Source organism: Columba livia, chromosome 7 (genome assembly GCF_036013475.1).
Source record: "Columba livia isolate bColLiv1 breed racing homer chromosome 7, bColLiv1.pat.W.v2, whole genome shotgun sequence".
Classification (NCBI taxonomy): Eukaryota; Metazoa; Chordata; class Aves; order Columbiformes; family Columbidae; genus Columba; species Columba livia.
In genome coordinates, this window is record NC_088608.1 from 36,951,901 (window position 1) to 36,977,255 (window position 25,355).

Here is a 25,355-nt window from a genome sequence, read left to right on the forward strand (position 1 = left end):
TGAAATATTGTCTGATTTCAAAAGAAGGAAGGCCTCTGTGATCAAGTGAATTGATCTGTCGGGAGATTTCTGCCTTATTTGATCTGGTTTGTCTTTCTCTCTACTTTAACTTAATTATGTAGCATGTTTAAAAATGCATTTTATTTACTAAAGTACAGATTCTGAGAATCTGTATAGGCAAACAAAATACATGTAAGTAATCAAACATTACTTTTCTTGCACATTCCAATAGGATTAAAGAATAAGGCTACTCTTGTTCAGAACATAACAGATCGGAGTTCTTAATTGTAAAAATTTATTTTCTGTACATTTGTTGTTTGGTTGGGTTTTTTCATTTGGGTTCTTTTTTTTGGTTTGGTTTGAATTTTTTTGGTTTTTTGTTTTGGCTTTGGTTATTGGTGGTGGTGGTAGTGGGGTTTTTTGGTTTGTTTGTGGGTTTTTGGGTTTTTTTTGTGTAAGTATTTTTAATTATAAATAAAAGGCATGTGTAGCTGAAATACAACACGCTGACTGAAATAGTCTATCAATGAGCAGAGTTAGTTCAGATTTGAAGTTTTGGCAGGCAGATGCTGCTTCTACTTTCATATGGTTTTCAATATAAAGTAGATGTGCTAACACCAAAGTACATCCTGCTCATTTCACCCAAGCACTCCTGCTGCAGTCAAGATCTGGGCCCTCCATAGAGTTTTGTATATAAAAACATGGACTGTACATATGTTAATAATGCCTCACATAACTTTATGGAGGGAGGGTTCATAGGTGTGATGTTATGATATTGCACAATGACAGCCAGTTCAGTAAAACACATAAACACATACATAATTCGGGGCCACAGATAGCCTAGTACAAGAGTATAGTGTGCTTATCCATATGGGTAATTTAAAGGTTAGATATTGCACTGTGCTGGATAGAGAGCTTGTCGTCTTACAGTGTCAGGTGCTAATAGATTATGCATGCTGTATAACTCAGTGATGTCAGTGGATCTGTTCTTATTTGAATGAGCAAATTCTAATGAATGAGTTCTAATTTAAGTGAGTTTCAACTCATATTTTTACATTCATTCTCTTGCTTTGCATTTATGTACCTTTGGTGAAGAGAAAAAAAGGAGGAAGACATGAGGCAAGCTGCATGTTTGTAAGTCTATCTTTCAGTTTGCTGCATGTAGCTTTCAGTAAACACTTATGTTTAATTAATTGCTTAGAATCTTCTGATTTCATTGATATCCCTACATTGACTTTTCTGTCAATGCAGAGGCATATACTGTTGCACCCATTTTAGGAGTAATTGTATAAGCAAATTTACATGCCTATGCAGAAGTTGGGCAGAACTGCAGTCTTGCAGAACCCAGGATTAAGTCCAAGCTCTAAACCTTAGTAAGGAAGAAAATAAAAGAATAGTGAAAAACAAACATAGTGGTATTTTTTTCAAAGAAGGACTTTAATGAAAACTGTGGCATTGTAGCCTTTAACAAGTTATTACAGCAAATCTGTATCTCATAATTTAAAATATTTATAGGTTATTTAGAGACAGAAACACAAAGTTGCAGCTTTCACCAATTAAAATGATGAGCAGCACATTTATGGTAGACTCAATAATTATAGGTCATTGAATATTTATGCTTCATAATTGTCCAGTATCCTGTCATGTTTATGATAGATGATTAATGAATCTCACTGGAAATATGTAATAAAATGAAAGTTTGGGTAAATTTAGATTTAATACCAAATTTATTGTTAAAGTTTTAGATAGTTTCCAACTATTTTTTATTTATTCTAGCAAATTACATTTTTTCCCCCCACTAAAAGTCATATATGAGGCCTTTGGAGTCTCGTGTAACTTAGATCTGTTTTACCTAGTCGTTTTCAAATGTAATATTAACTGAAAGATAGTTACTTTATTGAATTCATGTTTAGATTTTTACATTTAAAAAGATAGTGTAGTTTAGAGCATTAATGAAATAAATCCTGAGAGGAGACATTCAGTTTCTGTTATTATCTGGGTCATGAAGACTTTTGCTTTCAGGGTTGTGTAAAAAAATAGATTCATGGTTACGCTTCCTTTTTCCCTTCTCAGCTCAAAAAGAAATGTCAGCTCAACTGAAAACTTTAGTTCAGTTTGAAAATTCTAGAAAAGAGACTTGTGAGCAATTGCCATCAACAAATCTTGGAAAGAGTCTGGTGTAAAGGTATTCTCTCTCTCTGACCTGAAATTATACACTATGGACTGTGTAGTAACCCTGTATGTAAACACTGCACTCTTCAATAGTGAAATATCCCATTTCCTGTACTTGAAAGTATTTTGGGGACTTTTTTCAACCTGATGCAATTCTACATTTACTAGAGTTACTCCTACTTTATCGTGAGCAGAGACCATGCAGAGCATGCAATTTTCTGGAGTTTCTCTACACCTGGCATCAAAACTATTATGTTGTTTCATGTCATTATGTTTAATTTCATCTCTGAAATGCGTCCACTAAATTGTTCAGATTAAAAGGTTTGATTTGAATGATCTGATATGTCTCTATCTAGAAAATGTAGTTTTACACTTTGGTTTGTTTCATTATAGAACGCCTAATGCCATCTGTTCATTTCAAATGGATCCAGATTTGCAGGGTAAGGATTTTTCTCATTTTTTTGCAGCTTTTCTCAAGAGACATTTCTGTGTCTGTTTGGACAGAAACTAATGAATTGTAGTGAAGCCATACCACTTGCAGAATCTCTGTGCCATAACACATAAATGACAAATAACACAGCTGTGCCGTCCTACCTTTATTTTTCATTTGTCCTGGTGCCTTCACTGCCACTATCACCTTGGCTCACAGAGTGGTCAGGCACACAAAGGCCACATTCCCTAATTTATAATACAGGAGATGGTTATTTTTCACATATTGTAGGATGGGCACAAAGGATGGCCATATGCTCCCATTTTGAATGGAAAATCTTAATGGATACTTCAGCTGCAAAATAATAAGTAGTACAAATGCAGAACTAGCAGGTATCTATCTGGAGATGTCAGGAAACAAGGGTCTCTCTTCTATCTGTGTAGGAATTCCTTCATCAGCTTCTAAACGAAGGGCATTTATGAGTCTTGAAGTGAAATTTGACCCACTGCAGAATGATTACATGCTGGTTTTGTGTCCAAAGGTGAAGCTCCATTCCTATGAGAAATGAGAGAGTTTAGTGACCCTAAATAGCCTCTTCATAAATAATATTCCTAAAATATATTGTATTTTATTGGGGCTTTTTTTCTTTGTCTGCTGTTTTACTTGTGTAATCTTGCAAGTTAATTCTGGAACTGTTGCCTGACAGGCACAGAATGCCGCACTTTGAGGCCACATTTTTTTGTAAGGATGGCCTTGAAGTGAGGAGCAGATGGTTACTAGAACAGATTCCCTTCACTTAGAAAGTCATCTTGCACATAGAGGGTGTTTGAGTTGGATCATGTGTATGTTTCCAGCATTTGTATTTGAAAATACGCATTTGGAATTTAATCCATAGACTAGTGAAAACTATGGCAGTCTCTCTGTTACTTTCAGAAGAGATTTGGATCAGTTTATTGAAGAGAGTAAACTGATGATGCATGGAAGTCAAAACTCATTTTTCACGTTGTATGGCATGCTACACTACATCTCCAAATAATATCACAAAACATAGTATGACAAGAGCAGGACTAAACAGATGGTATAGCAGATATTGGCTTATTTCAGGCAGCATCTGGGAACCAGCAGAGCCCATAATTTGCTGACTATTAACATTAGTCTGGTACATTTGTGGGAAACCAATGCACACAGATTGGCTTATTTCCAGACTAAATAGGTAGAGAGTTTTGTGAGTTATTTCTACTCAGTTACTCATATTTGTTGCTTATCTTTGACCTGAATCAGTTGTAACTCTTCCTCTGTGAAGTACAGGGAGAAAGAGGACAGAAGGATAACTGCTAAATTCCTTTCTAGTTTCTAAAGCTGTTGTGAACAAGCCTTTTTTATTTTGTCTTGAAGTTCTAGGTGTGTGTGTAAAATACCAGATATAGGTCATATTCGGAAGCCCTTACTTCCCACTCAGGAAAAGATTCTTTAGCGATGTGAAAGGAATGAGCTGAAGTCATATAAGGGTATAGGATTTAGTTGAGCAGCTTGAGTGGGATTACTAAGGAGAGATGTCAAAAGGCAATTGCTTATCTTCTTCTGAGAGAGTCCCAGATGTTGATCTTGACAGTAAATTTGTTTAATGCTTGAAACACTATGCATCCCAAACAATAACCCTGCTGTGCAGGCTGACAAACTGTTCCTTGTAGAAGAGTCATGTCTGATCAGGAAACTGTTTTGCCTGAAGCAATGTTATTTTATTATGACCTTGACTAAAAGTATGCACAGTGCATATCCTTTTTTCTGGTCTATGAATAGACTTCATTCCCAAAGAAGCAGGTGCTCTCTCTGTGATAAATACAATTTTTATGACTCATCATATCACTGGTCATAAGAAGACCGTTTTCCCCACAGAGATATTGGAAAAAAAAGAACATGTTGTAATTTTTTTTTTCATTTTCTTCAGAATTTTCCTTCGAAGTGCTGTGGGTTTTGATTAAGTCCAAATTTGGTTATTTTACCCTTTAGTTAAACAATTTGGTTTTCTTTATTTATTGTAATGTGTGTTTGTTTTCTTCCACAGAGGCTTTCAATGATGTTCAGAGCTCTGTCTACAGAACAGCCCTAAAACTACGCTCAGTACAAAGTCTGTGCCAGTGTTAGTAGATGGAGAGACAGGGAGAAGTACCTGTAATAATGTTGTGGTGTTGTCACTATGAGTTATTATGCTATTTCGCTCTCTAATTTTCCACCTGAGAATCTCAGAATGCATTATGAACACTTAAGAGCTAGACAGTACTCCCTATATAGACTGGTTTTCCCCCTTTTGAATGTCAGTGGAAATACATTAGTAAAAGTCTAAAGGCATGGGAGAATCAAGTTATTATTACAATCTGCAACACTGGTATGTAGACATCACTGGCAATTATGGATCTTTATATAGTTATTCTCATTTAATGTCAAATTCTCGTGTGTTTCTTAAGAGATGATTTATTGGAAATAATTGTGGATCATCGAAAATGCATTGACAGGCATTATTATTAATACTATAAGTATTAATGAGAACAAAATAAAATATGATGGTTGCCTCTCTGGTACTGAATGTGACTTTTAAGAAGTTGTAGTTCTCTCTTCCCACCAGATATTAGTTATTCCGTGGTACATTTATAATACAGCCTGTTTGCCCCTTTCTTGGTCATAGCATCCCCCTTTTCTTTGTGCATGAGGAGGAAGCCCATATTAAAGCACAAATTGTTTCCACAGTCCCAGATGAGCCTTATTTTGAAGTACTGAATGGCGCATAGTTTTATAGTATCTATATGTAGAATTAAAGTTAGGTTTATAACTTGGACGCAGTTCATCATGTTATTTTCCTTCCCTTCCTATCTATCCCAAAATCACATCCAGGGAATTTTAGTTGAGCTGTTCTGTCTTTGTAGCCTCACAAGTTTTTCTACATCCTTAAACCCAGTAAGACCTTTCCCAGGTTATTTCCTTTTTATCTTGCATGATGTTTTAGACTTAATTTTAAAGACTTAGCTAGGCACTACTAATAAAAAAATGTTGAGCTTTTATTCATGAAAAGGTAAGGATCCTCATTCATTTCTCCCTTAATTTTCCCACAGTGGATTTGATTGATGTTTCTCTGATTCAGCACATTCTATCGAGTGAACAGAGCCAGAAGGAAAAGCAGAGTTCTCTGAAAGTGCAGCAGCTGTCTGGAATGCTGACAGAACTGTTCCAAAGGGCAAGATTAGAAAAACCAGGCCAGGTAGATCCAAGAGCCGCTGAATTCACGTTGGGCCTGCTAACTGCAATATATGACAGGTGAGAGGAAGCAAAATGTAAATCAGTCCTGAAGTACTCCTAGACCAAGTCTCTTTATATTGCTCTTACACCATTTCTGTGTGAAACTCTCCCATTTTTATGTTATTTTGTTTGGTATGCACCATGGGGGTAATTCAGCTGTAGGGATAAGAGGCACAAGGTTTTATCAGAGAATCAGTGGTCAGATGTTTCCAAAATTATCTGGAGGTCCAGGATGTCTGCCTGTCCGTGCTGACTTCTGTGAACAGCTTTACAGAGAGTATCTCTTCTTTTGACTGCCAAGATATTTTGATGCACTCCTGGAAAGAATCCATCTTTGCCTTTCAATGACAGTATCCACGCACAGGTCAAAAACTTGCCAGTCACTTGGTATTGTTCATTTTTCTCCAGCTTAAAAAGTTCATCAACCAATTATGAAACAAAACCACTGTCTCATAACTAAGCTGATCAGATAGCTCCTGTGAATAGCAAGTACTTTCTGGGAATAATAATGAAGCAGCTCACAAAGTGTACTTTTGTTATGTATTGTTTGTGCATAATGAATTAATTCAGTAAAGGCAGAATGAGTTTGTGATTGTATCAGATTTAAAAGACAAGTTAATTGCACAATTTATTCACTACAGGTGAAATTTCTTCCCTTCTACATCAGAGCAAAGTTTTTTGCTGGAAGTGAGTGAGATTTAAGTGGTTTGCAGGACTTTTTCTTGATATGCTGTTTAGTAATAATATGATCACTACTGCTTAAGGTCCCATGTTATGAGTTTTTTTGTATTTAAAACCATCAATTAAGGCTAAGAACAAACTGGTGTATTACAAAAAAAAGAGAGAAACATCGAGAGTATTTTGCAATTTGTGTGCAGTGTAGGGGAATAATTTAGAAGAATTTTCTTAACAGGACTATCTTGGACTTCTCTTTTCTTAGGACAATGTGACATTTCTTTTTTGCTGTAATTTCTGTTTTTAAAAAAGTTCACAAGTTTCTTGCTGTGTATATTGGACAGAAGAAACTTCTTACAATTTTCTTCTAATCGTGTTTTCTCCATACAGTGCAGTTCTCCATTACCAACAATGGAAAGTTTTTCATTGCAAGAGCAGATAAGGGCTTTTCCATGTTTGTGTGGTAGCTTACTTAACAACTTTGCATAAAATATCATAAGGGTTTTTGATTGTATAATTTAGCTTTAATCTTGGTCTTTATTTTCAATGAAAGTTCTGGACAAACTGAAAAACCTAGCAACTTTTGACCAGTGATTTCCCATGCAGCTCATACTTTAGAGACTATATTGCAGCTTTATGCAGTATGGTCTGTAAATATGCAGTTTATCTAAAGACTCTTGAAGACAATTTTATGTAATGATATTTGAAGTACAATACTGCTTTGAAAAAGTGATATCTTAAATATGGAATTCCAGGCTTTCATGATTTTTGGTTTCTGATTGATGTCTGCTTTGTCTTCATATAAAGAAATGTTTTCTTCATCAGGTGCCTATGTCACAAACTTGGGTTCTAAATTAAGCTACATTCTTTATGAGCTAATGGTCAAAACTAAAGTCTTAGCCCTGCATTTATCCTTTTGATTAAATTGAGCTGCAGCAGAATTAAAGGGAATCAGCCCAAGAGGAGCTCAGTGCATGTTTGGGGACACAGTAAAGCTGCCTGATGATATAATGCAAAAACCAGATTCTAACCCTGCTTGTTCTTCCATATTTGGGAAGGCTTTCCACGAATGAAGAGCAGAAAGTTTTTAGGACATATATTGTAAATGTAAAATTACATTTTACTTGGAATGTGAGGTCTTTGAAGGAGGTGCTGTGGATTTTTTTAAATTTATGATTGCATGGTATCTTGAACAGTTAACTCTGTAGTTATGTTCAGTGGCTAAGTGTCCTAGGTATAAAATATCACTAAAATGTGACATCAGTTATATACGTATCAAAGGACACAAGTTTTTAAATTATCTTCCAACACAGCATGTTTTTTTCTTTAGAGGTTTCAGTTTTTACATCCTCAGTGAAGGTAATGTAACTTGCTTTATTTTCCTAGATCTGGAACAGGTTGTATCAAACCTAGATCTGCTGCAGCTGCCTTAATTGCCCTTTCAGGAGACACACTACTAGCTAAATACAGAGGTGGGAAATGCATGATTTTATACACTGCCTAAAATACTGAATGTTGAGAAAACTCTCCATTGGAATTTTTTTACTTTAAAACAGAATATAGTTCTGCCATGCAAAAAGTAAATTTTCTTGACTTCTTAGTTGTAGAGAGAGGCTGATGCAGAAGAATACTTTTCCTTCAATGTCCATATGTTTATTTGCATAAACAGTCTCAGAAGAAGTCACAGTAAAGTTTAAGATAAGTAGAGCTTAAAAATGAAGGCTGAGTTCCATTTGCCTTGCAGAAAATAACAGATTACCCCTAGTTTTAAACTTACTTGGATTAGGAAACAATTTTATATTGGATCCAGGAAGCTTTTAGAGGCATTTTAACATTAGACAAAAATGCTTAAAGAACTAAGTATAACAGATAAAGGTAGCCCAGTGAATTGTGCAGCACAAAGATTTCTGCCTGAATTGAAGGCTCAAAATGGAGAACAAATGGACCACAAGTGGCATATTGGCCTCTTACATTCCCATTGCACTTTGTGTGTTTCCTTCCACATTATTATTTGGAAGTAACAATTCACAATTTACATAGGGCATATCTTGTAGAAATGTATTTAAATATTTTCATTACAGCCATGAAAATGAGCTCATTGTTTCCTTCATCCTTACCTGCCTTAAATGCCAGGAATAAGGAACTGCCATAATTTTCTTGCTTTCCTTCTCTTTCCCCCCCTGTCTGTAGGAAGAAACTATTTTCACAGCAGTCAGTCACTGAGTGCCTGTTAGATAGACAAGAAAGGGGAACTTTCTTGAAAGGTTTATTTGGTAGGCTGCAATCGTGTAGATAGTATGAGAATAAGTAGCCAGAAGACACTTCAAGCTCTGACAGGATTCCAATTTCTTTCCTCTGGTTGTTTCCAGCTTTCTTTCAATTTTATGCTGTCCCTGATGGGAAGGTGACCTTGATTACCCGTAGTAACCTGAGAAGCCTCCTAACAGACTTAAATCAGGTAATGCCACTGCAGTGCTGTTACACAGTAGATCTTGTAGGAGTACCCTAATTTAGAAGAAAAAAAATACATGGTTGATATATTTTATGTTTGATTACCCTGTGGGCCTGAAGCCAGTAGGGCACCCTGTGGACATAGGGAGCTACCATGCAAAGTAGGTAAAAGAATCAAATTCTGTAGCTTTTCTCAGACAGAATAACCCCTCCAATCAGTGCCTCTGTGCATTTTTTTTTTTTGCCTGAGCTTACAGGTTGTGGGAACAGCTGCATACAGCTATTCCTAAAGCGACTCTAAACTTCAGCTGTCTGTACGCACTAGAATAGCTTGCAATTGCAGCAAAATGTCTTAGCGTACAGGTATTTCCAGCTGAACTGGTACTGAAAATGGGATCTCAAAACAAACCCTGAGGTTCAAACCTGCTATCCTTCAGTATTCTAGTATGGCAACATACTATGTTAATCCATTTCAGTAACTGAGCTGGAAGCAAATAATTCTGACACATACTGAGCTATGAAATTGCATACTGATGGTATGAATATGAACATGTTTTCCTCAGAACAGTATGTGAAATGGCATTTCTAGAGATGCTTCACCATCTGTGTGCTGTCACCATCTCAGCAGAGCATGATGGGAACATCTGGTTTTTATTGAGGTGTTTCTGAGCCTTTCTTTCTGATACAGATCCCAGCCATTGTTGGAGAAAGCTGCACTCTGTCTTGTGTGGAAATTGCGATACACAACTGTTTCCATGGGGTGAGTGAAATTCTGATGTCCTGGGAAATCATGTTGAAGGTTGCTTGTTGATTAAAATTTCAAGTGTATCACCATGTAACATCCACCAGTATCTACTTTTTAAGGGGCAGGCCTGCTCATCAATCTCATAGTATAGGAGGATTTATACCTATAGAAAAGATGCTCAGTAAGATACTACTAAAGATTTTTGCATTTATTCCAAAACCTTTGTAACCCAGTAACATTTTACATAAATGGAGAAAATCTATGTTAGCAGAGTCTGATACCAGAGCTTTTATTAGGAATTGTAGGTGAGACACTAGTTCTTTTCAAGTAAATGGCTGAACTTTAGATGTATTTTTTCCAGGTTCTGAATTCAGCAATTGTTGAAGAAAAATTCCTGTCTTGGCTGAGATCGGAGCCTGCTGTTCTCCTGTGGCTCCCTACATGTTACAGATTATCAGCCACAGAAATGGTTTCTCACCAAGCTAGATGTAGAGTCTGCAAAATTTTCCCCATTACAGGCCTCAGGTGCGTCAGTAACTGCTATAGTCCGCATCAATAACTCTGTAGCATTCACATAAATAGTTCTTACCATTGTTTGCATACCTTACAGGCTCCAACTGCTGTATTAAGCAACAAACTTTGGACATAATCTCATTTAACAAGTAAGATAGGGAGAGAGCCATCACAGGCCAGTGCTCGGGCCTGCATCCTGTTTCTCTTTAGTTCACTAGCAGAGACATGATTATGGAGACTTACTGAAAGTAAACTGGCAGTTAAGTGGTAGAACCAATTAAACTTGTGTAAACTTGTGTATCTCATTGTGTAAACTTGTGTATCTCATTTCTTAGTTCTTTGTCCCATAAGCAGGTGTATTAATTGGCTAGTTAAGTTATCCATCTAGCATCTTACTCATCTAAGTAATGGTATAAAATGGCCTAATGGTATAAAAAGAACATGATCCATTACTGACCAGAATGCTCAGAAAAGCATTTTGCTGTTACTCTCTTCTCACTAATAGAAAGCTTGCAGGTTTATTTTTTGCATTTTTAGGTTTTTACAAAGTTGCAAATCCTATGTCAATAATATAGTGATATTACAGTTTCATGAGAGCAGCAAATAGAGGTGAGCTGGTGCCTAAGAAGCATATGAAGATATAACTGTAATCTCAAAAATGGTGCTAAAACAACTGTTTCTTCCTTGGACTGAATTTCAATGCAGCAAATAAATAATTAAAAAATCATTAGAGAGTTGTGGAGAATAGTCCACTGTCATTTGGACAGAATATCTCTTACACTCAGAGAATGCTGAGGAAAGTATTCTAACAGAGGTGCTTTGCTACATTTCCAAATCCAGGAATCTGGATTTCTAGTAATCAAACTCACACCAAGATTTCCTTGTAGGGAAGTAACTTAATCTTGTTTTCCCTCATAGGTATCGGTGTCTGAAGTGCCTCAATTATGACCTTTGCCAAGTCTGCTTTTTCACTGGTCGTCTCAGCAAACCACATAAGAGTTCACATCCTGTTGTGGAACACTGTGTGCAGGTAGGATCCCATTGTACTGATTCATTTCCCTGTTCAGGTTTTTCATGTAAGCACGTAGGCAGTAGACTCTTGAACTACGTTGATTATGAAATTATGTGTGTGTTAGCCATAATGGCCATGGCATATTAGCATTATTAATCTGGGAACAATGAGTCAGGCAAAGGGAAACAGGGGGCTTCTGGCTTTAGAAGGAGTGTTTTGTTTTGTTCTGAAATAGCTGAATAGAGCCATGAAATGTCATAGTGTAAGTCCTCCTCTTAAGGAGTTTTATGGCAAGTTTGCCATTTGCAGATTATCCTTAACACTGTGGAAAGAGCCCTCAGTGTCCTAGTTCTCCTTTTTCCCAGCCCCAATGCAGACTCATTCAGAAGTTAACTCATCCTAAAGTTGTAAAAACTTCTGCATGAAACTTCACTTATTCCAGATCTTTTCCACTTCATTGTAAACCTTTTAGAGTCATTTATCTCTGTCAGTTAGAGATGCGGCACAGAGGCAGCATGGGCCCAGCTAAGCTTACCTACCTGGGCTCCATTACAGGGACAACTTGTGCTTTCATCACATTAATGACACAGTTCAATCCTGGGAATTTGTGTTTGGAAGGTCATCTTCTCCTTTGAGCAGGAGATTCCAGATCTTACACACAGGAGCAGACAGGCTTTTTTGTGAATATATGTAACAGGATCTCCTCCTGTTCCAGTAAATGAGCTGAAAAGTACCCATGAAATTTTCCCTAGTAAGCTGTACTTCATTGCCTCCATCCTGAAACCCTGCACTAAACATGAACGATATCTGGGTAGCCAGTGTCTGCACCAAAACTAAAGAACATTAGTTGGACTGCTCTTGCAGTCACCCTTTGTCTTGGGGAACATTAAATGGTAGCCATTTCACTCCTCTCTGAAAACCAAATCCTATTGCTAACACTGTGAGAAACTGTATCTGGATGCTCAATATCTGCATTAAAAATAACAGATAGATGTTAATTTCTCCAAATAATCTTCATTGTCCTCTGTCTGTGAGAAAGTAGGAGAATCAAATGGCAAGTGATCTCATGTAGAAATTTCTAAGGGAGACATTAAAATCAGTGTGAATGGAGAGTAAATGGGAGTATGTGGATGTGGAAACACCAGAAGGAAGGGCAGGAGGGATATAACAAGGCAGGAGATGATGCAGCCTAGGTTAGCTGATCAGCAAGATCACAGCACTTCCATACACAGCTGCTCAGGACAAACAAATCAGGAAAACAAAAGGTAGCCTGAAACAAAGGACACATTGCCATTTGAAGATGCCATCACGAGATGATGATGTGAACATTAAGAACTAGACCTATACCTATAAGACACTCAAATAAGGAGACAAAAGATCATAGTCACTGCCAGATCCTAAAGGAGCTAAAGGCACATACAAAAATCAGCACATGGTCACACTGAGAGGAACTCCGAAGGCTTAGGGAGAACTGACATCTCTTGTCCGACATATCACTGTAAGTCATCATGGCCACATCATATGTATACATACACCTTGGTGTGTGAATGCTGGAAAGACGACTTGGACACATGTATGTCAGTGCTTATGAGTGAGTGAAATAGATTTTGTTTTAAAATGAAGTCCCTTTCTTCTCCTGTACTGTTCAACATTGAGCTTTCCCACATTGTTGCTGCAATATTGCCACTGGATCACTGAACTTCAGTTTCCTTTGTGAAACCCTACTCTAACACTAACCCTGTAAATTTTACTTTTGTGGCCAAAATCTATACCAAGATCAAAAAGATAAGCTGCTCACTATGACAGATACCATTTTGATATCCTTTGTATGGGACATAAAAGAATCAGTAGTAAGCCACTTTTCCCATACCTTCCACTCTTAGCAGATGCTGTCCTTGGCTGGGTAAGTTGTCACATTTTCTTTAGCAGAGAGTGGGGATTTGGAATATCAGCACTGTTTTTCCTTACCGTGCTGACACCTTGTGGTAATGTTATTACCAGGTTGAGAAATTACCAGGAGGCATGCTGTATGTTTTCTTTGCATTTTCCTCTTCAGTCTGTCAGGACTCAGCCCATGTTCTGTGGCAGTCCTGGGGCAGAACAGGTTTGTGTCCTGCTATAATACAGCTACTGAGCTTAGTGGTTGTACCTGAGCCTGACACTGCTGTGACAAATGGAAGTGTGTTTTTTACTCTATCGTATAAGAGGAGGACGTGAGGCACAGAAGACTCCATCTGTTAACACTTCATACAAGTATAAAAGTATTTATTTCCATTGGTCAAAAGGGAACTTAGATACTAGTTGGGCAGAATTATCATTGTGGCTGTGAACTTAACCATTGCAACTGACAAAATTCTGCATTCAGAGTTTCCAGGCTGCCTGAATTTGGCCCAGGCAGAGTGTTTGGCTTACTTAACAGAATTAGAGTCATTCTTGCCTGTGATCCTGCATCATCATCCATTTTAACTCCCTTTCTGGGACCAGACAGCAGCCATTAACCTCTTCAGTTGTTGAAGAGGTGGACCTTTGCTTTTTTAAGTCTTTCCTTTGCCCTGAACAGTGTCTACTTCTGGGCACAACCTGTTTGAAAATTCACTCCCTTCTTTGTTATCTTTCATTCCAATAGATGTCAGCAAAGGCGAATGCAAAGTACTTTCTTCGCACTATCAGGAACAACCTGTTTCAAGAGCGCTGCAGAAGAAAAGAGGCTCAGAGAAGGAGGGCTCTGGAGATAGTGGAGGAAAGGCACTTCCCTACTCACAAAAAGAGTTTGTGAGTTTCCAATTAGTTTATAGTCTCTGAATAGTATGTCAGGCTGTGGGATATTGCTTGATTATGTCCTTTGAATAAGTGATTTTGTTATGACCGACACTGTGTAATGATTTTTCCATTAAAAAGGGAAAGCATAAATGGGAAGTTGCTGCACATTGTTCTGTAGCTGAACTGTGATTACTGCGCTGACAACCTAATGACCAGTTGTCTTATAAAATATAACATGCTTGTGCGTTCCTTCCTTCCTTATGCGATCTCTTTCTCTCCATGCCATTTCCTATGCTCATTCTAGGGTCAGGCATTGCAAATATTGTACCTGTCACAATTTCAGGGGTATTTAAGCACCTTCTCTGTGACAAATTCATTGGAAATTAACTGTGAGTACTTTCCACATGTGATCCACAGTGTGTTCATTGACAGTTATTATACTCAAGTCCCACTGAATTGCAGTCCTGTGGGACTACTTGCAATAGTGAGTAGCTGATCACATTATTCCAGTTCTTTCAGATCAGTTCTGTTTTGTGTGCCTTTAGTAAATGTGTAAGTTCACTACTGTGTTTCCACTGATCACAGTGGTTAATAATGAGCATTGGAGATCATCTTGTGATTTTTCCCTATAGTTGTTCCTTCCTTGGTCTGAGATTTTAGTTGATATTTAGGTGTAGAAACTGAAAGGAATGATTATGCGAAATAAGCACTACAAATGTATGAAGAGTGAGATTCCTTCCTAGTTGTATAAAGACTTAGCAACCCCTCTTGCATCTCACATTTGTTCTCCAAATGAGGATTCAGTGAGACTAAAATAGGAAAAAATGGTCACTCCTGTCTAAAAGGATAAATTTCATCCTTGTGTGAAGGAGGAGAAAAATCTATTTATACAACTTGATTGTGCTACACTGCTAGGTAAGTACATTGCTATTAGAAACTATTTTTTCATATGCAGTAAGACCAATGGATGGTAGTTACAATGATTCTCACAGAGAATACTATTTCAGTGTTTGTTTTTTACAGTGTGATGGAATGCAAAACATTTTCCATTGATAATATTTCCTCACTTGTATTCAACACGAAAAAACTTTCTTCATTTTTACTGTAATTTAATCCCTCTGTGAGCAACCAAGATTTCTCTGATATTCTCTGGGGGCTTGCTTACCTAATGCTTGGGTAGCAATGAGAGGAAGGAGAACTTCACACAGTATCACAGTATGTTTGGGATTGGAAGGGACCTCAAAAGATCATCCAGTCCAATCCCCCTGCTGGAGCAGGAACGCCTAGGTGAGGTTGCACAGGAACATGTCCAGACGGGTTTTGAATGTCTCCAGCGAAGGAGACTCCACAACCCCCTGGGCAGCCTGTTCCAATGCTCTGTCACCCTCACTGAGAAGTTTTTTCTCAAATTTAAGTGGAACCTCTTGTGTTCCAGCTTGATTCCATTACCCCTTGTCCTATCATTGTTTGCCACCGAGAAGAGCCTGGCTCCATCCTCGTGGCACTCACCCTTTATATATTTATAAACATTAATAAGGTCACCCCTCAGTCTCCTCTTCTCCAAGCTCCAGAGCCCTAGCTCCCTCAGCCTTTCTTCATAAGGGAGGTGCTCCACTCCCTTAATCATCTTTGTTGCCCTACGCTGGACCCTCTCCAGCAGCTCCCTGTCCTTCTGGAACTGAGGGGCCCAAAACTGGACACAATATTCTAGATGGGGTCTCACCAGGGCAGAGTAGAGGGGAAGGAGGACCTCTCTCGATCTACTAACCACCCCCCTTGTAATACACCCGATGATGCCATTGGCCTTCCTGGCCACAAGGGCACAGTGCTGGCTCATGGTCATCCTGTTGTCCACCAGGACCCCCAGGTCCCTTTCCCCTACACTGCTCTCTAATATGTAATTTCCCAACCTATACTGGAACCTGGGGTTGTTCCTGCCCAGATGCAGGACTCTACACTTTCCCTTGTTAAATTTCATCAGGTTATTCCCCACCCAACTCTCCAGCCTGTCCAGGTCTCTGGATGGCAGCACAGCCTTCTGGCGTGTCAGCCACTCCTCCCAGCTTAGTGTCATCAGCAAACTTGCTGATAGTACACTCAATTCCCTCGTCCAAATCGTTAATGAATATATTGAATAATATTGGCCCCAGTACTGACTCCTGAGGCACTCCACTAGATACTGGCCTCCAACTAGACTGCACACCATTGACTACCACTCTCTGGCTTCTCTCCTTAAGCCAGTTTGCAACCCACCTCACTACTCTATTGTCTACACCACACCTCCTCAACTTAGCTGTGAGGATGCTGTGGGAGACTCTGTCAAAGGCTTTACTGGAGTCAAGGTAGACCACATCCACCGCTCTGCCATCATCCATCCACCTTGTTACATTCTCATAAAAGGCTATGAGGTTGGTCAAGCATGGCTTACCCTTGGTAAAGCCATGCTGACTGCCCCTAATAACCCTCTTATCCTTGATATGCCTTGAGATGGCACCAAGGATAAGCTGTTCCATTACTTTGCCAGGGACAGAGGTGAAGCTGACCAGTCTATAATTACCTGGGTCCTCCTTCTTGCCCTTTTTGAAGACTGGAGTGACATTTGCTTTCCTTCAGTCCTCGGGCACCTCTCCCGTTTCCCAAGACTTGGCAAAGATGATGGAGAGCGGTCTAGCAATGACTTCAGCTAGCTTCCTCAGCACCCACGGATGCATCCCATCTGGACCCATGGATTTATGGATGTCCAGGCTATTTAATTGCTCCCTAACCCAGTCCTCATCAACTAAAGGAAACTCCTCCATTGACCTGGCTTCATCCGGGGTCTCAGGGGTACAGGGCTCCCCAGGACAGCCTCCGGCAGAGTAGACAGAGACAAAGAAGGCATTCAGTAATTCTGCCTTCTCTGTATCTTCTGCCACCAGGGCACCCACCCCATTCATCAGTGGACCTACATTGCCTCTGGTATTAGTTTTATCTGCTATGTATTTGAAAAAGTTCTTTTTGCTGTCTTTGACCCTTCTCACCAGCTGTAATTCTAAGGAGGCCTTGGCTATCCTAGCTACCTTCCTACATCCTCTAACAGCAGCCTTATATTCTTCCCAAGTGGCCAGCCCCTGCTTCCATGACCTGTAAACTCTCCTCTTCTGCTTGAGCATATCCAACAGATCCGTATTCAACCACACAGGCCTCCCGGCTCCCTTCCTTGACTTCCTACATGCAGGGATGCTCTGATCCTGAGTGTGGAAGAAGCAACTTCTGAATGCAATCCAGCTATCTTGGGTCCCTTTTCCTTCAAGCAGTCTTGCCCATGGGATTTCCCCTAGCAACTGCTTGAAAAAGCCAAAGTTAGCCCTGCTAAAGTCTGGGGTTGAAATTCTACTTGCTGTTCTGTTCCCGCCACACAAGATGCTGAACTCCACCATGTTGTGGTCACTGCAACCCAGGCAGCCCTCAACCTTTGCTGCTTCAACCAGACCCTCCTTGTTAGTGAGGATGAGATCCAGCAGTGCACCTCTCCTAGTCGGCTCCTCCACCGTCTGCATGATGAAGTTATCATCAATGCACTGGAGGAACCTCCTGGACTGTGGCTGGCTGGCTGAAGGGTCCTTCCAGCAAACATCAGGGAAGTTAAAATCACCCACAACAACCAGGGCCTGTGACTGTGAGGCCACTCTCAGCTGCCCATAGAAGGCCTCATCAACTTCCTCAGCCTGATCTGGTGGCCTGTAATAGACACCTACAACAGTGTCACCCCTGCCAGCCTGCCCCTTGATTCTGACCCATACACTCTCAACTCGCTCCTCCTCCACTCCTGGGCAGAATTTAGTACATTGTAGTTGCTCTCTCACATAGAGAGCAACTCCACCACCACGCCTGGCTGGCCTGTCTTTCTTAAAAAGGGCATAGCCATCCATGACCACATTCCAGTCATGTGAACTGTCCCACCATGTTTCTGTAATTGCCACCAGATCATAATCTCCCGACCGAACACAGGATTCTAACTCCTCCTGCTTATTCCCCATGCTGTGCGCATTGGTGTACAGGCATTTCAGGGAGCGAGCAGAGCACACCGATTTCTCCCTAGGGACATAGGAGGCCACCTAGTCCTTATCAGTTTTAGAACGCTGCCTGACTGGGACAAGCCCAGCTACAACCCCATCCCGCTTCGAGCCTAGTTTTAAGCTCTCCAAATGAGCCCAGCTAATTCCTGCCCCAGCATACTTTTGCCCCTGCGAGATAAACCTTTCCCACGTAACACTATCCGGACTGGATTCTTATAAAACCAGCCATACAGCTCTCCTCCCTCTGCTCGCTCTTCATACTAATTAGGAAGACTCTTCTGGAAATGGGTCTGGGGTCTTCAAACCAGGGGAAAGTTCATGGTATTGACCAGAAGTGAGCTGTCTTGCCCATCAGGGGTAGCTGTTGGTTCGTGGTTTCTTCTGGTAGTTGGTTGTCCAACAGATGGTTCATCTCTATCATCCCAATTAGGCCATGAGACCTTTTACAGCAACACTGTTAATTGTCTTTATCTTCCAAGGTGTCTCCCTCCATGGCCATAAAACTTCTGGAAAGATAAGATGAGGTGTCATCTATTTCTTCCTCCCAAAGTAACAAAAACCAGACGTTTAAGGCATAACAAGGTCTTTGTTCTGCTATGCATGGGGGGAATGCTTCAAGGTTGTCACAATACCAAAACCATATAAGGCTCAAATCTGTCTCTACTCAATATTTCTCTGTTGGGCACAGACTCCCTGCAGAACTCAGTGCTTCACCAACACCTGGACCTGAAAACCTGTCCTTCCCAGTGGACAGACCTGTCCTGGAGTCACCCAAGTTCATATCTGAAAACAGATCTGTAATGCAACAGGATGAGAAAAACAGCAAGATACCAGAGCAAGGCAAGACGAAAGCTCAGGTGAGCAAAACATGAAGCTGTAATAGTGCTAAAGCTGTGAGGAAGAGCTACCAAATTAACTATCTAATTGCCTTCTAATTACCAATGAAAAAGAAATTAAATGGGCAGTTTCACCTTCCTGTTAATTTCTCACTTACTGAAAAAACTGTGCAATCTGAAAACTTAATGAAGCTTGATTTTAATACCTTCCCAAGATTAGTAACTAACTCCTTGATATTTCATGACTTGTAGAAGTATTTGTAAGAATATTTGCTCTGTTACTTTTTTCTTTACGAGTTGTCTGAGAGTAGCACATTAAAGCCTGGCTAAGACTGGAGTCATCACTCTATTCTGACAGTAAAATATGCTGTCATGTTCTCCTACTGCAAGCAAATGTCAAGGAAGAATGCCTTATTTCTTATTATGTTCAGGCCATTTTTGTCACCATGGCAATAGCAAGAGGACAGAATGGGCCCTTCTTAAGGATAAACCAAGAGTGGTGTCCACTCCAACTAAAATATCTCATGCATAAAAGCTCTCCACTAATCCATTTCCAGGTTCCCTATATAGAAACAATGCTAGAGGAGTGGGTAGAAAAGTATAGATAAAAATAATTACATAGCAGTTTTTTGTTTCTGTATTCATTTGAGAGGTTGGTAACTCTGCATATACTTGGAATATAGGGAACACCGGGTTGTATTCAAACCAGTTTGTGTCATCTACTTACCTTGTTCTTCCCAGAAGCCAAGGGTGCAGTAACTAAGGACTAGCCTGTGCATGTCAAGTCAATCCTTTGACTGCTTCTCTTGTGCTGCCCTTTGGAAGACCTGTCTTTTAGGACTGCTGCCCAGCTTGAGGTATAGTGCCAGCCAGCACATATCTGTAGGAGAAGTTGTGGGCAGACATTGCTGAAGCGTGTCATTTTGATGGCTGGCATTTGTTGTTTTAGAGGACAGCAAGACAGGACTTGCATCCCTGTAGTGGGATTCTGTCACATGCGTTGCTCTCTTGTTCATTTTCTTTCTGGGCTAAGAATTCTTTCTAAGCAGTTTGATACTGATTTCCAACATTTACAGTGTAGATTATTTCAATGTTGCATAAATAGATGCAGACTGTCAGTTCAGTTAGGGCTTTGAATAGAATCCATGAGGTTGAACGTCCCAGGAACCCAGATCCTAGTCGCATAATTTTCTGGCAGCCCTGATTCCAGCCCACCTTATACCATGGCTCTATGGCAGTTTCCTGGAAAGTGTTTGTCCCCCTGACTTGTCCTCCTACTGTCCCCTGCATGGCCCACAGACTATTTCCTTCCATCCAAAGATCAGGAATTTTCTTCTCTCTTTTACATCCAGTCTCACTCCATGTTCTTGTCCCAAAGCAGTGGTGTGACTTCGGAGAGGGTGGTCCCAAATCAGAATATTCCATTTTGCAGAAATTCTAGGGAATGAGGTTTTTGTCCTAATCGAAAACAAAACAAATTCTCATACACTTAGAATTTGCTGCAGAACAAAGAATTTGTACTCTAGAGTAAATGTTCCAGTCCGTTCTAATAGCCATTAGAAATACTTTAATGCATCAATTGATTGCAATCAGTTCAATAAAACAGTTAACTGGTAAAACTGTAAACCAGACCAAATCCCAAATGTGTTGTGCCCTCTTATAGCAAAATTTGCAAAGAAAATGAAATGTTATTGCTGATAATATTACAAACAGATACTTTTTTTTTTTTATAGGTGATAGCTTCTTTTGAAGCAGATGTGTTAAAAATGCACGAATCCATCAAAAGCATTCACAATGAGAGCAGGTAGGTAAATGCGGTAGGATAATAACTGAAGACTGGTGGGCAATGCTGCTCCAGTGAAGAGCTAGAATACAAATTATTCAGAGTTTTTGAGGTGTTGTTTTTGGTTGTTGTTTTGTGTTTTTTAAAAAGCCTGTCAAATAGGGATGAACAATAGAAACTCAGCAACAAAAAATTGTAAATGGAGATCACTGGAAAAAAAAATTTGGCAAAGCAAAACATTCTGGGTGGCGTTCATTGGCATTTCTGCAGTTGTTAGATTATATTTCTGAAAGTCATTTTTAAGGGAAAGAATGTTCATTCACATAAAAATATCAGAATAGTGTTTTTCAAAGTTTTCTCTGAAAAGGGCTTAATCAAAACAAATTTCATAATTCACAGGAAGTTTTTAAATCAAGGTAGAATATCTTTCTATAAATATCTTGTAAGTCTTTTTCTTTCACTTTTGCCTTCCCCTCCTTCATTTTTGTGAATATATGAATGTGCTGTAGATATAATGATATCTGTGACCACTGAAACCAATGGAATTTACAGCAAAGTGTAGAATATGATCCTGAATATACTCTCTTCTTTTCCTTCAGTATGTTCAGTTCCCTCTGTTTCCATTTAGTTTCATTCTAAAAAGTCAATGTGCAGTTGCTGGTCCAAATTCACACAAGTGCACTCTGAGACAAGGGCAAAGCAACTGCAGTTTCATTGTAAGTCTGTGTCCTTACCTCACTCTCTGTTTTCACGTGGGAAAATAGAGAGATATGGTAAAGATCTTCAGCTTTAGTTTAGATTAGCAATAGGTGAGAGGATATCTGGGAAACCTGCTTCTGAAATACTGCATCATCCTCTGACCTGCTGCTTATCATATAATGAATGAATGAATGAATGACATTACCCATGGGAAGCTCTTTGTTTTTATTTGTGGACTAACTTCCAGCATTTATGTGCCTGTTCAGAGAACTGGGCTCTTAGTTTGTTGAAGGTAGTCAGCATTTTACAGGAAAGACCCATTAAATGCTGTTATAAGGGAGTACTGTAATATTAATTTTAATTTTAAATGGTCTGACTTGTTATTCTATTCTTGCATAATTCCAGTGAAACTGATGGGGCTCTTGTCTGTCAGCCAATGCATACAAAAAATAAAGCAAATCAGATGAACTTCTGAATGTAACTAAGCAAGGGAGAGAACTATTTGAGCTGTGTGATATGAACCATTTTGTTTATTACTGTAATGTTAACAAGATTTTCTGTCTGTCTCCACCTCAGGTGTGTTTCTACCCTAACTTCTTAAATAAATCCCAACCCTAGAACAGAGAAATAGGTGGGAGTTATGTCATACTGTGCTCTGAGTAGGTAATTTCTAAATCTCTGGTGTGCATCTAAGGGTGGCATTTCTCACTGCAAAAATCACAGTTTCCGTTCAAGGACAAGTAACCTGTGCAGAAACTAAAGGTATCATCAAACAAGCTGCACAGAGTAGCAGTGGCAACTCAGTCCAAGGGGCAGAGAGGCTGCTTTTACTCCTTTGTTGCCAGGGGGAAATGATGGGAATCCTTGGCAGGTCAGGGTGTTGCCATAAGTAGTTTGCTTCTACACAGAGGGACTGCTATGATGTCTGTCCTGTTGCAGCCACCTTTGTGAGAAAGGGAAAACTCCAAGAAGCAAGGCTCAGTCCTGGCCACAGTTCCTCTCAGCTCATATCTTTCTTCATCTAGAACACTCCTGTTCTTGCTAATTCTATGAATACAACCCAGTTCCTGAACTACTGGCCTCTAACCCCAAAGCTGACAAAACTTTCCTTAACTAACAGAGAAAGTTTGTGCTACAGTGTTAACTCTTTTCCTCTTGTATGTGCATGATCCAGCAAAATGCTTCTGTGTCCCTGGCAGGTACATGAAGAAGCAGTTCAACCAATGGAAGGATAAAATGCAATTTCTTCACAGCTGCCAGGAAGACAAAAGGTGCGAAATAGAGGCAAAGCTCCAAAGCCTGCGAGCAAGCCATGAAAACCTGCAAATGAAGCTGCAGCAAATGAAGCAAGAAGTAAAGGTATAGTGATAAATACACCAAGAATCTTCACAGCTCTGGGCAGCTACTGAACATTAGCTACTCCTTGTCCTGCAGACAAGCACTCTTGATACTAGTTTGTGCACCTTCTGCTTGTCTGCTCTGTCATCTTAGGTTCTTGTCTCCACAGAAAGCAGATAGGCTCTTTGCAGCACAGATTGTCTTGTCATTCTGTATATATTTTGCATTTAGCAAAGAGATCCACATCTGGGATGGTTAGAAACTACTGCAATGAAAATAATGAGAGGGTTTTTCAATGAGAATGAGAAAATGCTTTCCAATAGAAGTGTTAGATACTTCATTTCAGTCTTTTCTTTAGAGAAGAATCCTGTGTTGGCATTGATTAAATAAAATACTCTTTTGTCATTCCTAATTGCTGTCTCGTACTGGAATGTAATATAGGACTCTTACAGAAAATATTTCTTTTTTTATTTTTTTTAATTGGCTCGTGTTAATTTCAAGTATCTCTGAGGTTCTAAAAAGGCCTTATTTCACATGGAATTCATACATATTTGTCACCTACAGCATTTTTGTAGCATTTTCTGCAATGCTGCTTTTAGAGTGTTTTTCAGGGATAGTCCAACATAGAGAAAAGCCAGATATGTCTGCAGTGCACACATAGCTTAATAACACTTACACGTGGCGTCCAGTATGAGCTGACATGTCACACCATCCTGTGTATGCGCTGTGACACTGACCTGTCCACAGCATGTGGGAATGGCTGCACACACGCCATTAACTGCCCAGTGCATCCCAGTTAGATAAGACGCAGCATTCATGCAGTGGATGGTATTTGCCATCATATTCTGTCCAGAAAATCTGAAGTATATTTGTGGCACTGACAACTGACCTAGTTTTGGAATTTGGGTGTGAGGTGTTTGATATGTGCTTAATATACACATATTTTTCCCTTAGTTTAATATTTTTAGAAAAATTTTCCTGCAAATTTGTCTTGGAATATTATAATTCCCACTTTTCAATGGCAGTAAAACCAATGTCTTCAGATTTGAATTGTGGGAAAAATGGCCATGTAGATGTGTCCCAACTCAAACACAAGGTTTTTTTATTTCTGAAAAGAATTCGTTTAGTTCAACAGCAATAAAAAAAAATCTGAACCAAAATTATTTTCTTATTTTAGTACTATCAGCAAACCCAAATATCAATTATTTTCACAACATAGTTTCTGTGTTTTATCTATTGTAGATGATGTTACAGTCATCAGAGCATCCTTTTACACAGTGTCAGAATGTGATGCCAAGAAATCCGCGTTTCCAGCTGGAAAGGAGAATGCAGGGTGGATTAAGTCCTGCCAGGATAAAGCCTGCTTCCAGAACATGTGCAGACTGGAGATCTTTGAATCCCCCCAACTCTGAAGATAGAACGCAGCCTCTACAGACATCTGAGGTTCCCACTGCAGTGGACTTTATGTTCTCAGAAGACCCACTGGAGTCAGTGTCCCTGCAGAGTGTCAGACCTTTTACAGGACAGTATAAAAAAGCAAAAGAGAATCAAACATGTCTGCCTGAATTGACAGAAAATTCCCTCAATGGCACTGAGAGAAAAACAGTTCTTACTCCCACTGCAGTGCAGATACCACCTGATGAGAAGGAAGTCAGTGAGGAGGTGGAACTGCAGCAGCTAGTGTTGCAACTGAAGGATGCATTGTCTCTCCAAGCCCAACCAGGTATAAGTTCTCCCAGTTATCTTGACACTGTCTTCTCACCTTCATCCAGTTTACTCTGTAATATTGTTCATAATGATTTAATCCTCAGAGGAAACTCAGAATCTTGCCTTTGCCATTGTGGAAGTATTCCAGCTCTATAGTGTAAGGCAGAACATTTTCTGGTGAGGTGGACTCTAGCCCCTAATATTTGAATAATTTGAAACAGGACGAGTCAACACGCATAAGAGGAAATCAGTCTCCAGTCAATGGAGGAGCAAACATACTGATGAGGCCACTGGAGATCTTTTCCATTGCCACTTCTGTGACACTGTGACTCTAGTCCCAGGCAGACTTCCAGCAGTACAAAATTCCTTGGTAATCAATGGTCATACACAGCAGGGCTTTGTTCAACACTCAGGATGCCTCAGGTTTTATGATGAGGGTGTAATAAAGACAGTGACGGAAAAAGCTGCTGTTTCTACAGGGTTATCTTAAATTAGAGATTTATAAAGAGTTTTTGAGGGCTCTGGCAGCATCCAAATGCTCTGAAAGACTTAAAATCTATTCTACTTTTCAGCTCAAGAGTCTGCTTTGCAGCAGGAGTTCTTCTCTACAGCTGAACGGGTTTGCAGATCCTTTTGTGACCTCATCAACCAAGTAACTTCACCAACATGTAAATGATGGAAACTACTATTCACTTTACAGCTCCACTGAACTATTGAAGGTAACTGATGCCATGTCAGATTCTTTAAAGTGTCACAAATGTTGCATTGTAATAACTCAGCATAACAGATTTCTGCATTTACTAACTTCACCATGAACCATAAATACTGTTAAAGAACAATGTTCCTTTTCTATTGGTGGTTTCCAGCTCCAGTGTGGTAGATGTT

The 25,355-nt window shown here is 39.6% G+C and overlaps 1 protein-coding gene across 14 annotated transcripts in view; it reads left to right on the top strand.

The window, feature by feature from the left end:
• Positions 1–25,355, top strand: part of DYTN (dystrotelin) — an 80,837-nt gene that overhangs the window by 283 nt on the left and 55,199 nt on the right. For 11 of the 14 annotated variants that reach the window (XR_010473804.1, XR_010473806.1, XR_010473808.1 and 8 more), the window contains exons 1-16: positions 444–1,134; positions 2,074–2,185; positions 2,566–2,612; positions 4,668–4,742; positions 5,710–5,911; positions 7,955–8,040; positions 8,938–9,026; positions 9,708–9,779; positions 10,126–10,289; positions 11,196–11,307; positions 13,916–14,061; positions 18,796–18,964; positions 20,677–20,747; positions 22,625–22,784; positions 24,006–24,486; positions 25,043–25,189. Coding sequence is in view for 2 of the 14 variants with exons in the window: in XM_065069431.1 (XP_064925503.1) it covers positions 2,594–2,612; positions 4,668–4,742; positions 5,710–5,911; positions 7,955–8,040; positions 8,938–9,026; positions 9,708–9,779; positions 10,126–10,289; positions 11,196–11,307; positions 13,916–14,061; positions 18,796–18,964; positions 20,677–20,747; positions 22,625–22,784; positions 24,006–24,486; positions 25,043–25,146 (1,950 nt within the window). In the remaining 12 variants the exon portion in view is untranslated. Of the gene's footprint in view, positions 1–443; positions 1,135–2,073; positions 2,186–2,565; positions 4,743–5,709; positions 5,912–7,954; positions 8,041–8,937; positions 9,027–9,707; positions 9,780–10,125; positions 10,290–11,195; positions 11,308–13,915; positions 14,062–18,795; positions 18,965–20,676; positions 20,748–22,624; positions 22,785–24,005; positions 24,487–25,042; positions 25,190–25,355 lie in introns of those variants that run through there. The other 3 variants (XR_010473807.1, XR_010473814.1, XR_010473815.1) reach the window with 3 other exon arrangements.